This window comes from Myxocyprinus asiaticus, chromosome 7, assembly GCF_019703515.2.
Source record: "Myxocyprinus asiaticus isolate MX2 ecotype Aquarium Trade chromosome 7, UBuf_Myxa_2, whole genome shotgun sequence".
In the NCBI taxonomy this organism is placed as follows: domain Eukaryota; kingdom Metazoa; phylum Chordata; class Actinopteri; order Cypriniformes; family Catostomidae; genus Myxocyprinus; species Myxocyprinus asiaticus.
In genome coordinates this window covers 9135812-9149539 of record NC_059350.1, presented here as the reverse complement: position 1 = coordinate 9149539, position 13728 = coordinate 9135812, and the positions used below count along the sequence as shown (strand labels likewise).

The following is a 13728-nucleotide window of genomic DNA, read 5'->3' as shown; positions in this document are numbered from 1 at the left end:
TGATTAGTGTTTTAATTCATAATACAAATTCAGTGTGAATGATTAATTTCATGAATTTGTAAAAAAAAAAAAAAAAAAAAAAAAAGGAAAGAAATCCTTCAAATAGTAGGCATTCTTGTTTATTCAATTGCTTAAATGCGAAGGATGCTGGCTGGAAATTTTGCCGAGTGTCTAGGGTTCGGAATATTGTTGTTAATGATTGCTCTCTGTAGTATTTGTCTCTTCTGGCCACAAAGCCAGCTGGGGGGGGGCAGTCACATGATCAATGTTCCATCTCCCATCATCCCGCTGGGCACAGTTTAAGGGATAGTGGGTCGCTTTGAGGACTTTCAAGGCTGAGTGGGATATGGGCAACATAAGAGTCCTAGAAAGAGGAAAACACAGCACATAAGCAAAAAAAAAAAACAAAAAAAAAAAAAAAAAAAAAAAAAGAAAAAGAAAAAAAAAAAACACAATGTGCAATAATCTTTACGAGCTAGGAGAACTAAATGGACTCCGCAAGACACTTTTCACAGGACACCACAATGACAAGGACACGAGCATGCAGGCTGAGAGAGAGAGATGAGGTCGTTCTACGTAATGCTCTACAACATGGAGGTGAGAGGTTGCTTGGAAAGGAGGGGCTTCAGTGTGGTAGAGGATAAGGACTGGTCATTGGATGCTCTATAACTCACCACACCACGAGGAGATAACTTAAGCTAACTTTGAGAAGGTCCTCAAATAGGCTGCAATGTTTATTATGGAAGTGTTATAGACTTCAAAGGGATAGTTCACCCAAAAATTAAAATTCAGTCATTGTATACTCACCCCTGTGTTGTTATAACCCTATATGTCTGTCTTTCTTTTTCTTAACACAAAAAAATAAATTGTGAAAAAAATTTGTACACAGTGATATCATACAATGGCAGTTTATGGTGACCACCTCTATAATTCAGAAGTCTAATAATTATTCCATGAGACTCATGATAGTTATGAAAGCATACGATAAGGTTTGGTAAGAAACAAACCAAAATCGAATGTATTATTTAGTGAAAATGTTCATTGACTGTTGATCTCCTGTGGCATTCATGATAGGGCACGAGAGCAACAGTTCACGAAGCCCCCTTGTGACATTGGGGCGTTTAAGAAAAACTCATTTGTTTATCTAAAAACACGTCCTCCACAGTGATAGCGACAAAAGAACACAACACAGCTGCACACAAAACAGAAAGCAGAACTTACTAAATATGTCTGAAGAGTTTTTAGTCGAAGAACTGATGCATTTCTATGTCCAGCCTTATTTTTTTGAAAGTTTTTGGACCGGTGCCAGTTCACAGCGGACGGAGTTACCCGCGCGATGCCGAAAATAGAAAAGCTATCAATAGAATGTACGGTCACACATCATGGCTGGTTAGGACAAAAACTCTGATTACCATAGAAAATATACCTTTTATCGTGTGTTGTTTGCCGTCAGGTTAGGACATGATGTGACTGTGGCTACCTGTAGCCTCCTCTGTGTTTCAGTTTGATTTCCGAGTACTCCATTAAAAAAAACAAGGCTGGGCATAGAAATGCATTAATTCTTCGACTATAAACTCTGACATGTTTAGTAAGTTCTGTTCTCTGTTCAGCTGTGCTGTGTTCTGTTGTTATATCGCTGCGGCGGACCTGTTTTTGGATAGGTTTTCGCTTGAATGCCACAATGTGAGGGGGCTGCATGAACTCTTGCTCTCATGCCCTATCATGAACGTGCACAGGTGATCAAGGGTCAGTGAACATTTTCACTAAATAATACATTAGTTTTCGGTTTGTTTCTCGCCAAGCCTTATCATATGCTTTCATAACAATCATGAGTCACATGGAATAATTTATTAGACTTCTGAATTATACTTTTGCATTCTTTTGAAGCTTGAAGAGGTGGTCACCATAAACTGCGATCACTGATCACAATTTTTTTTTCACAATTTCTCCCTTTGTGTTAAGAAAAAGAAAGTCATATAAGGTTATAACAAAACAGGGGTGAGTAAACAATGACTGAATTTTCATTTTTGGGCGAACAAATTCTTTAACTGGATCTAATTTTCCAACTTGAACATGTTTGCAAAGGGAACTGAATTTATATGATATCTGAAATTCAATTAGGCAGGATAGAGAGAAGTATAGTGAAAGTGTGTGTAAGAGAGGAGAAAAGACTCACATTGTTGGCTGGGGTCTGTGTCGGTGGTCAGCTTGACGTAGTTTGATGGGAAAAGGCCGACAGAACCATTCAGCTCTCCTTTCCACCAATCAGGATCCTCTCTGCTCAACACGTTGATGATTTGGCCCTTCCCGAAAGGCAGCTCATCATCATTTTGAGCCGTGTAGTCGTACATGCCAATCACCTGGCACACTGTGGTGGGCAAACACAGACAATCAATACATCATCAATTGAGGTACACGAAAACACATCTTTCAAATATATTAGCATAAAATTTACAACTCCAACTCTTGCCTATTTGCAGAAAAGAATCAACATGGAAAAATTCAGCAGCTTTAAATATTTATGGATTTAAACTGTGGTTGGTTTTCTGGATGCAAATTGCATGGGTAAAAAGTATGTTGATATTACAGTGTAATCTATGTACAGGTTTGACATTTCGACAAATGGACATTTCATGGCCAATTCAACAATACTGGGGATCTAATAAAAAAAAAATTGCACGAATGCTAGAAAGCCCTAAACATTATAAAGTTGAGGGAGTTCTGCAATCAGGAGTTGGCAAAATGTTCTGATGTAGGAAAATGACCACACCAGCTTTTGATATTTGGGGTATTTTAATTGACAATCACAATTTCTGAATTTTTTTTTGAATAAATTACTGGAAAAATAACAGCATAGTTATTGACAAAATTAGGTCAGTTATTTAATCAGCATTGTTCAAATCAGGATCCAACTATCCATGCATGCGAGCATGTTGAAAAAACACCCTTTTAATGCCTCGATATACTGCATACGGAATCGAACAATGAACGGGTGTGACATTATTTAGAACAAATTTAGCAAATGTGTAATTGAGTTCGTTTTGGTGGTTCATCACAGCTCACCAGGGCAAACTTTTAGGAACACTTCTTACTGGCTGCTAAACACCTTCTTACTGCCATTGGTCCACATCATTGGTAGGTGTAACTCCCCTACTTTGAGTCCGACAGCTAATTCCCGTTCACGCTGTTCAGTAAGTCAAGATCAGTCAACATGAACACACCGGTGGCAGTTATTAGCGAGCTGGAGCAAATTTACCTACATTTTCCAAGAACATGTCATGCGTTTCTACTATGCAGTCTACAAAAGGAATCAAATCTACTCAAATACTCTTACATGCACATTCACTTTTTTGTTTTATATGCTGCTTCACTCATGTGCCTTCTGCAGTGAAAGCCATTCACACATCTGCCCATAGTAAGATATGTATGCCTATCATTCTCTTGTCTGTATTTTCCCATTAACACTCTTTTATACACCAATATATGCAGTAGTATCAGTGTCATCACAAATTACAATAACAGAGTGTAATCGGCTCATATAATGGCCATGTATAGTGTGTTAGCGTCATTAATTCAGAATGTAAACAAGACAAATTTTCTACTGCATATATATTACTTTAAATTATAATCGAGTGGATAAAACAACTTCTTTTACTGACCTCAAGTGAATTCTGCTCGTAGAATGAGACATAAAGTCATTGGTAACACATTTTGATGTCACTTTTGTAAAGGTTTTACTGAGCGTCCTCATATTTAAATGTACTTCGAAACTGCTCCCACAGCGGTGTGGTGGGTGTCTGAATGTTTGAAAACAGTATACCGTTGCTTGGGTGTTTCGAACTTCTTTTTACCCCTGAACGAAGAACAAAGAACTTCTCCGGAAGTATATTGGGGCTTTTATGGTATCTATTTACCTTTGCACATCCCTGTAGACTTAGTCCTGTACTAAACTACATGAGTAAATAAGCGTTCATTAAGTAAAAAAATTAAGACATCATTCAATGAGACACACTGGGAGGCCCCCTTTTTTTTTTTTTTTTTTTTTTGTGTACAAGTTCTCTGGCTTGTACCTGCATTGGGTGTTGGCAGCTTGGGTGGGTTTGGATCTGTGGGTGTGGTTTTATTGGTGCTGGGGCTCAATAATTTCACATAATTAGCTGGAAACCAGCCAATCTGACGCTTCTTTCCTCTTGCCTGCAGAAATAAAGAGCAGTGGATGATTAAGTGAATTTCAATCAGTTTCAGCACAAAATCTAAACACAAGAAAATCAGAAGGACAGTGGTTATGTCTCGCTAATAGCCATATCGATATTAACACACAAGTACTGAAACAAACAATGAATGTCATAATTGATTAAAACCTACAAATAACTAAAGGTAACATTACAGAGAGTCAAATACATGCTGTTTCTATAACTACAGTGATTATATCAAAAGCTTTTCTGGTATTTTGTTAGAAAAACATGCAAAAGGTGTAAAAGGTTTGTGTTAATGTGGCACAAAGTGTGGGTGTATTTAATAGCATGTCTGTTTGTGTTTTTCCAGACCTGAAGTTCTCCTTCCCACCAGCCTCCTGGGTTTTTCTTGCGAATGAGAATGAGCTGGCCAGGTGCTAAAGTGAGCTGCTCTGTCCCGGTGGCTGTGTAAGGGGCAATCACCTGGGCAATCTCTGAATACAGAGGAGAAACACAGGTAAGAGGAGAGAAGGGCTGGACTATAGGATCAATCTCTCATATACATATTTACCAAATTAGGTTTAATGAGGATTACGATTTATTATTTTTCACAAGATATGAGTTGGAGATAAGATGTATGTGCCCATGGGGCACATTTTTATATAGTCACATTTTACTTTGCATGACCTTGCTTCAATTTAGAACACTTAATTATCTAATAAAAATAACAAAATATGGATTAATATATTGTCAATGATGACAGATTTAGATACAGTAAATCCCCATGAGGTGTCAGTGATTGTTTCTATTTGACGTCTAGAGGCTGCTGTTATATAACCAAGCTGTTCTAACTGTAGAATCCTCCAAAGCCGGCCACAGAGGAACAGGGAGGAAAAATAATACTAAAAAAAATAATCTGCAACTATCGGCATAGATTTTTGCCGATTAATCGGTGCCGAATAGTTGCTTTTTGGAACTATCGGCACAGATTAATCGGTAAAACCGATATATCGGTCTACCTCTACTTTAAACCAAAGAAAGCATTCTGAAACGTTACTTAGACAACAACCATTTTCAAACATGAAATCCTTATGGTAGAGATTTCAAGGTTTCACAGTAGTGTTATTGCATGGTTATCAGCACCCACCTGGTTTCTTCCCTAAACTTCCCGTTTTTCCAGCAGATCCCAAACCCTAGGCAGAGAGACAGAACAAAGAACGCTGTTATACTGATTTCATTGGTTTAAAACTTTCCATCCATTATTTGACTACAATACAAATGCTCCAACACAGGCTGTGCAACAGGTATAAATTAACATTCAAAACGTAAAAGTGTCTATTTGACTAAATCATTTGCATGTTGTGAAAACTACCTAAAAGCCAGACATTAAAACTAAAGGTTTTTTGAAAATATGAGTTACTCAGATGATTTTACTGTTCTGATTTTAATAAATTATTTTTTTTACTATTTCTCTATGCCAGGGTTTCCCAAATGGGGGTTCATTTACCAAATTTTAAAAACATTGACGGATAAATCCAAACATTGTCCGTCATTTGACAAATAAAAAACCCCAGAAAGAACACAACTTTAACCAACACATCAATTGTGTCTATGCAGGTTCACCCTCTTTCTCTCTCGTGCATATGCGGTGTACATGTATTTGAAAGAGACAACGCTAGAGAGTGAGCGCTCTAACCTGATGAGAAATACACACTTTTTAATGCAAAAGTAAATTACACGCTACTCTAAATACAATGTTATGACATTCAAATTACTTTCATTATCAGCAATGCAATCATATTTGAAAAATAACCTTGAAGTCATTAACCTGACATTGATTGCCCCATAGTCCAGAAAGCAATAGCTGATGGCTGTACCTCCTTGGCCTGCACAGTTAACCAATTGTGCGTTGGTTCGGTTCACTGCAGAGCCGACCGGTTGACAGAGGCTTCGGCTGGGTCTTAAATATGTCGTTTAGGTGGCTAGCTACTGTTTTCTTGCACGGCTACTGAAACTTTTAAAATATAATGTATAACTTCCTAAAAATATAAATACAATGTCTAATTTCCTAAAAATATTTCTAGAAGTAAAGGGGACACAACCCCACCCCGAGTTATAATGGTTGCTACAGCCCTGGCTTTGTTACTTCAATGAAAAGGGAAATATTGGATATTATATAGACTAAATATTGAAATTGCATGTTTATAAAGTTATCAGGGAAATGAAAACAGAAATAACAGATAAAAAGACCATTTAACCATTTATGCTCTGAAGGTGTTCATAAAGATATCCTATTTCAGCAGCATACTCAAAATTAAAGGTGCTATACGTAAGATTGATAATAAGCATTTGAAATGGGTACTACAGTCCAAATTCAAAATATTGGAGAGTTGACTGCCCCGCCCCAGACTCGAAGCTCATGTGGGTTGCCAGAATGTTGACATGCAAATTAGCCAACTCAGCATCCGTTTTAAAGGATTTCTGGGCTTTAAGCTGTCTCCATCTTCCAAAGGCATCTCCAATATTTATCCTTGTTTTACTACATCAGATCGTTTGCTGGCTTCCATGGCTGCAGCACACAGTGTTGTTTGCCTGAAAACTTGTTCAAATCTGGCAACCCGGCGGTGTCGAAATACTACTGGTGAGTGGGCAGTGGGCGGGATCACACAGGCCAAAACATAAACAGAAATTCTGGCCCGGAATGGAAACAGTCAACTGTGATTTTGTGTTGATACCACAATGCAAACAAAAGTTATAGCATTACAAAAACCATCTTCATGTGTCCAAAAGCCTCTCCAAACAAATAAAACATAATAATTGTACATAAAAAAATTACACATGCAAATGCAACAGTGACTAAAGGTTTGCATAGCATGCAGTCATGATTTTAGTAATGAGATTTTACAGAATGAGTGCCTTTTGACTGGAGTCTGCATCGAATCTGTGTCATTTACATGGCACCATCTCCTGGTGGCCATATGTAACGTGTTTCGTGTGGATTATCTAATGATCTGTGCATCCAATTACCTTTGTGTGTGTGCTCGTTTGAAAGATAATCACCTCTTCTAATTAATGGCATGTGATATTTTATATTCAGTTTATTTTTCGTGAAGTTATAATCGAAAACGGGGCATATAAGCAACAACAACATAACTGCCAAAGACATATACTTAGCTATTATGTTTCTGTTTGTGAGTAAAACAAATAGACTGGTTGTATTCTTCTTTTCGTGAGCTTTTCTACAATATATGACACATGGCTATTTGACGAGTTTGATGTTTTTACTGACTGCAATAATATATACAGTGCAATATTTTTTTAGAAATTATCAAAACGGAACACTTCTGATTTGTCTGCAAATTTCAAAGCGCTTGTTCAGTTTTGGTCATAATGGCTGCATGCATCGGAGAGTAGAGCTTCTAAGCTTTCAAATGACACCTATTTTGTGTTAGTCAAGACTAGCTATTAATATTTTGATAATTATTATTTTTTTATCCGAGCTTAAAGAGTTAACAAGTTTTTTGTTGTAAATTTTACTAATGTGATGGATAAGGATTATATGATGTGGTGAAATAAATAGAATAAAATGTATAAATATTATAAGAAAATCATAGATATTTAATAAAGGTTAATTAAAATGTAAAGGTTCGAAACATTTAGAAAGGTTGACAATACTTAAAGGTGCAATATGTAACAATTTTCATGTAATATTCGCCATTTTTTTGCCAATGTGTGAACGGCTTGTAACGCAACCTAAAAAATTAGCCCTTCCCGGACTACCTAGGTTGCCTATTAAGGCCTGTAGACTGATTTTCACGCGAAGGGAGCAGGTCGATTTTGCTGGGAAAATCCAAAGTATGTGACGTTTATGTGCGCTCCCGAGAGCCTTGCCTCAGACAGTAATAGATTCTCTTACGCTATTCAACAGCAATAACAAACTGCAACACTAGGTAACGTTATCTTAGAGATGGAATCCAGCAAACGTCTGGCTCCAAACACAACACCGACTCCTACACAAACTCAGAGTAAGCCCAAAAAAAAACATGCTAAGCAGAAACATGATCGTGGTCAAGCGAAAACTAGAGTGAACATCGGCAGGACATTTGATTCCTGGAGGGACCTTCGTTCGGTTTTGGGGATCAAAACCGACCCTGAATTGGCATTCTTCTTATTAGACAGGTAAGCTTACGTAACTGCAAAGCATGTGAAATATAGTGCCGTAAGGATTGATCTGTGTAATTTTAGCTAACTTGATCTTGCCTGCACAGTAACTGTCATAAACAATGTTAATATGTAATTATTCAGCAAGGAAAACTACAATAACACATTAAATTAATGCTAGACAATGTTCAAGATAATGCAAAAAGCTCCACTCATTAGTGTAACGTAACTTGGTTATTCAGAAAATATATACATTCTATTATTATAAAACAATAGTGCATCGATATATCAAAATGATGGAATCACATCAATACTGAATTGTGTCAACATATTTATAATGTACAGTCTATTTTATAAACAGCTACTGTCATCATCAACCAAATTTAGCTAACAGCTATTGATAAAGCTGGCTAGCTAGCTAACGCCGACATAGGCTATCGTATAAATGCAGTCAATGTATCATGCAAAGAAAAGTGATTATTTCAAACTACAGTCTCGCATAGTCAGACCTATATCTACACTTTGTTTTAGCCCTATTCCAGCACTGGAGAGTCAAATATAATATACAGTCTCAAAGTTTGTAGTAAAACAATCATAACTGTGTAATTTTGATTACGCTACCTCATCTGTCAGCATGATGCCGGTGAATCACATTGTCTCTTTGTACGTTACGTCATCGTTTTGGCCGATGCTCGCGTCCCTATGGAGTGTGGCAGCTGGCTGCAGTTCACTTAACGGCCACAGGTGTCATTAATAACAAGGGTTTCTGAATCTTACATATTGCACCTTTAAAAGAGCGGGGATTACTTCAAGTAAATTATTAAGGTAAAAGGGGTTTAGCTGACATAAAAAAAAAAGTTTGGGAAGCCCTGCTCTATGGAAATGTGCATATAAAGTATTTTCTTTCACTAATGATGCTCATGATGCTTTTATAGATGGATTTCAAGACATTACCTCAGATTCTTTTAGTTTAACATAATTGGATGGGAAAACTCCAGTCTTCCCGCTCACTGTGCCAGTCCACCAATCTCCTTCTTTCTTTGTGACTGTGATGATATCACCCTGTTGGAAGGTCAGGTCACCCTGCTCACTGCTTTCATATGTATACATGGCCACATACTCTGTAATGCCACACCAAAATCATATATTCAAAACAATTAAAAGAGGTACAAAGAAAGAGAGAAAGTGATAAAACTCATTATGAGCATGTATATATAGTATATGTGTTTATTTGTGGTGTTTGTGTGTTTTCCTACCTTCCCCGAGATCCGTGGGTTTGTTTGGAGAGGGGCTGGGTCTCTTAACACTGGGAGGGCTGTCTGAGGAGCCAGACTCGATACTGAAACAGAACAACAGCATTCACATGTTTAACATCAAAATCTGAGCTAAATATCAAATTATACAATAATCATCCTACGGGCTAAACATTAAAACAGCAAACAGATCCTTAAAATTCAAATTTGTATTACACATAGAATAATGATTATAAACTTTCTGCACAGCCTAATGAAAATGTGTTTTGATATAGGGTTAGGACTGTATATAATCAGTTTTGGCACGAAAAACACTGGACAATATTCATAGGGGATTAGTTTCACTTCATTGATGAATTTTCTCGTCTTTCCTATTCTCGTTTGATGTGCAACTCCACTCTCAGTTCCACCCCATCCTGCTATTGATCCATCCGTCACTAATACACACCTCATCGATTTCCGGACAGGCCCAGAGATGAGTTTGACGTACGATTTGGGGAACCAGCCTCTCTGTCCCTGGACCTCCCCGAACCACCACATATCCTGCTGCTCCAGTACGGTGATCACATCGCTCTTGTTGAAGTTCAAGTGATTGTCTTTCTTTGCTCTCCACGGGTACAAAGACTGCGCCTGTAGACCCTCCACCTTCTCGCCCTGAAAAAGAGATGGAGTACACTCATTGAAATCAATCATGTAAAAAAGCTAATGCTGAAAGCACTAAGGGCTGATAAAATCACATTTAATATTTCTACAAGCTGTGAGCATATTCCCGTATAAACCTCAGAGCATGATTCAGCAGTACTAAAAGTGAATCTGACTCTCGAATTCTGTCAACTAATGAACTGTCATATGACGTTTACAAACTGTATGTCAGAGGTCGGCAACTTATGGAAGGGGTAATCACTGGCACGCCAGCAACGGCGAGAGAGGAGTAGACTATTTTATTTATATGAAATTCCGCAAATGTATTCCAATCTACATCTTGATGTAATCCTTCCTCATGATCACGCAGCGTGTTTTCATGAGCTGAATGGGAGACTAAACAAAAAGTTAAAATGTGACAAGACTGCAGTATACCCAACATACCCGTGCAGCGCATGCAAGCCATTCACACATCACGAACCGGCAGCGCTTCATGTTCGGTTAATCGCGCAAGTAAACGTGTTCGCTTTGCTTTGGTCAGGCTGCGCAGATGACAGCCTACATTCTGTGTTTCATTTGATTCTTTTTGTTTTCAGAACAACATGTGAAGTACTAAGAAAAACACCACTATTAATCCTTGAGGTTTCCAACCCAGCATACAGGTACACCCTCCTTAAACCATAGTCACACTCAAAATTACATTAAACGAATCAAAGATTAAACATAAACCCACATCATGGGGTTCAAAAGTCTATTCAAAATATAACTTAAAATTGGAAATAACGTTTTAGGATTTTGCAGGTGCGATTCACAGAAAAGGGCTAAATAGTTGATCGGCTTGTGATGCGTGAATGGCTTGCATGCGCAGTGTGTGTCTTGTCACATTTTAATAGTGTTTAGCCTACAATTCAGCTGATGAAAACGTGCTGCGTGATCATGAGGAAGGATTACATCAAGATGTAGATTGGAATGCAGGTGCGGAATTCATATAAATAAAATAGTCTACTCCTCTTTCGCCGTTGCTTGTGTGCTAGTGATTACATGATTACAATGGCATAATATAAGAAATATTTAAGATTCCACACAATTTCGTGATCAGTAATCAAATAAGCAAATTTGTGACATTAACTGTGTTAACTCATTTTGTACAAAAGGACAGGTTTTCTTTCATTAAAGCACTTTCACATGATGCTCTGTGAAAATTCACATGCAAGATCATGATTATATCATAATCAACGGGTTTTGCACAAAATTTTCACTCAAACTGTTATGCTGATAATATAATTTGTAATGAAAAATAAATGATTAATTTAGAAAAATGCTAAACAAACATTTTCACAAGTGGAAAATTGCATACATTTGCATGTTTCAGCACAGCCATTGACCAGGAAAATAAAAAAATGGAACTCCATGTCAAAAAGGTTGCCGACCCCTGCTGTATGTACAGTTGTGCTCAAAAGTTTGCATACCCTTGGAGAAAATGCATACCATTTTTAAAGAAAACATGAGTGAGCAGGCAAAACACATTTCTTTTATTTCTTATGGGATTCACATTCAACTGTAAGTTATAACAGAATGGCACAATCATAAAACAAAACATGGCAACAAAGAAAAAAATTAAAATGACCCAAAAGTCTGCATATCCTTCATTCTTAATATTGTGTTTTGCCCCCTTTAGCATCAATGACAGTGTGCAGTCTTTTGTAATAGTTGTCTATGAGGTCCCAATTTCTTGCAGGTGGTATAGCTGCCCATTCGTCTTGGCAAAATGCCTCCAGGTCATGCAAAGTCTTTGGTCGTCTTGCATGAACTGCACATTTGAGATCTCCCCGGAGTGGCTCGGTGATATTAAGGTCAGGAGACTGTGATGGCCACTCCAGAACCTTCACCTTTTTCTGCTGTAACCACTGGAGGGTCAACTTGGCCTTGTGCTTAGGTTTCGTGCAGAAGAATGCAAACTGTCTGCCAGTATTTTCTGATAACATGCTGCATTCATCTTGCCATCAATTTTCACAAGATTCCCCGTGCCTTTAGAGCTCACACACCCCCAAAACATCAGTGAGCCACCACCATGCTTCAGTGGGGATGGTATTCTTTTCACTATAGGCCTTGTTGACCCCTCTCCAAACATAGCGCTTGTGGTTGTGACCATAAAGCTCTATTTTGGTCTCGTCACTCCAAATTACAGTGTGCCAGAAGCTGTGAGGCGTGTCAAGGTGTTGTCGAGCATATTGTAACCAGGCTTTTTTGTGGCATTGGCGCAGTAAAGGCTTCTTTCTGGCAACTCGACCATGCAGCTCATTTTTGTTCAAGTATCGTCGTACTGTGCTCCTTGAAACAACCACACCGTCTTTTTCCAAAGCAGCCTGTATTTCTCCTGAGGTTACCTGTGGGTTTTTCTTTGTATCCCAAACAATTCTTCTGGCAGTTGTGGCTGAAATCTTTCTTGGTCTACCTGACCGTGGCTTGGTATCAAGAGATCCCCGAATTTTCCACTTCTTAATAAGTGATTGAACAGTACTGACTGGCATTTTCAAGGCTTTGGATATCTTTTTATATCCTTTTCCATTTTTATAAAGTTCCAGTACCTTGTTACGCATTAACAAGGTACTGGAACTAGCAAGATTAATGTGAAGACTGCGCTCAGGCTAGGATGTTATTACTGCTATCGACCTGGAGAGTTTGCTTGTTCTAAACAGTTCATGTTTGCCAAAATGAGTAATAGAAACCAAAAAGATTTACTACAAAAACTGCGTTTTCAAGTCGTAATGGGAAATAGTTCATCAGTTTACCATTTTCACAGAGAAACCTATGAAATCTGCCATGAAAGATCAGAGGTGGAAACGCTATTGTGATGGATGGCCTATCAGATTGTTGAAAATACTTGTCAACAGTGAGAATGTGTTTCACATTGGAACTGATTGGTCTGTGTGTGTGTGTGTGTTGAGGGGGTGGTGTGGTGCGGAAATGTTTTGTCTTTATGCACTCAAATGTTCTGTTGTTGTATTGAGAATTGTTTTTGATGCTAATATTTGAATTTCTGTGATAATATTTGTATTTTAACTTTGAATGTTTATTTGAATCAGCACCTATAAAAGTTTTCTGAGGTGGGGTGAAAACAGAATCGTTGTTGGAAATGTGCAGACAATACAAATGAGACATTTAATTTTCTTGATAATATGTATTGTTGAAATAAAACTGCTTGTCAACTGAACATGAATTTGTTGATTTGAATTGTATATTGTACTGTATATATTAGTTTTAATAGTTAATAAAAAAAAATAAAATAAAAAATAATAAAAAAAACATTGCATTAGATTACATAGATTACCCACAATAGTTACGAAATTGAGTAAGGAGTGAACAATGTGAGTGTGCATATTTGTAATCCGGCCCCTTGGGAAAAAAGAGAAAAAATGTTGGCCCTCACCACCATAAAAATTGCCCATCCCTAATGTAAATACTTCTAAAGAGTACAAATTTTGCATGCAAACAAA

General features: G+C 37.6%; 1 protein-coding gene across 2 annotated transcripts in view; it reads right to left on the bottom strand.

The window, feature by feature from the left end:
- LOC127443524 (intersectin-1-like) overlaps window positions 1–13728 on the bottom strand; it is an 89756-nt gene that overhangs the window by 17434 nt on the left and 58594 nt on the right. For both annotated transcript variants that reach the window (XM_051702207.1, XM_051702208.1), the window contains 7 exons: window positions 10038–10243; window positions 9593–9675; window positions 9291–9457; window positions 5323–5368; window positions 4548–4669; window positions 4071–4194; window positions 2177–2368 (listed from right to left, as the gene is read on the bottom strand). In XM_051702207.1, the coding sequence (XP_051558167.1) occupies window positions 2177–2368; window positions 4071–4194; window positions 4548–4669; window positions 5323–5368; window positions 9291–9457; window positions 9593–9675; window positions 10038–10243 (940 nt within the window). The remainder of the gene's footprint in view (window positions 1–2176; window positions 2369–4070; window positions 4195–4547; window positions 4670–5322; window positions 5369–9290; window positions 9458–9592; window positions 9676–10037; window positions 10244–13728) is intronic.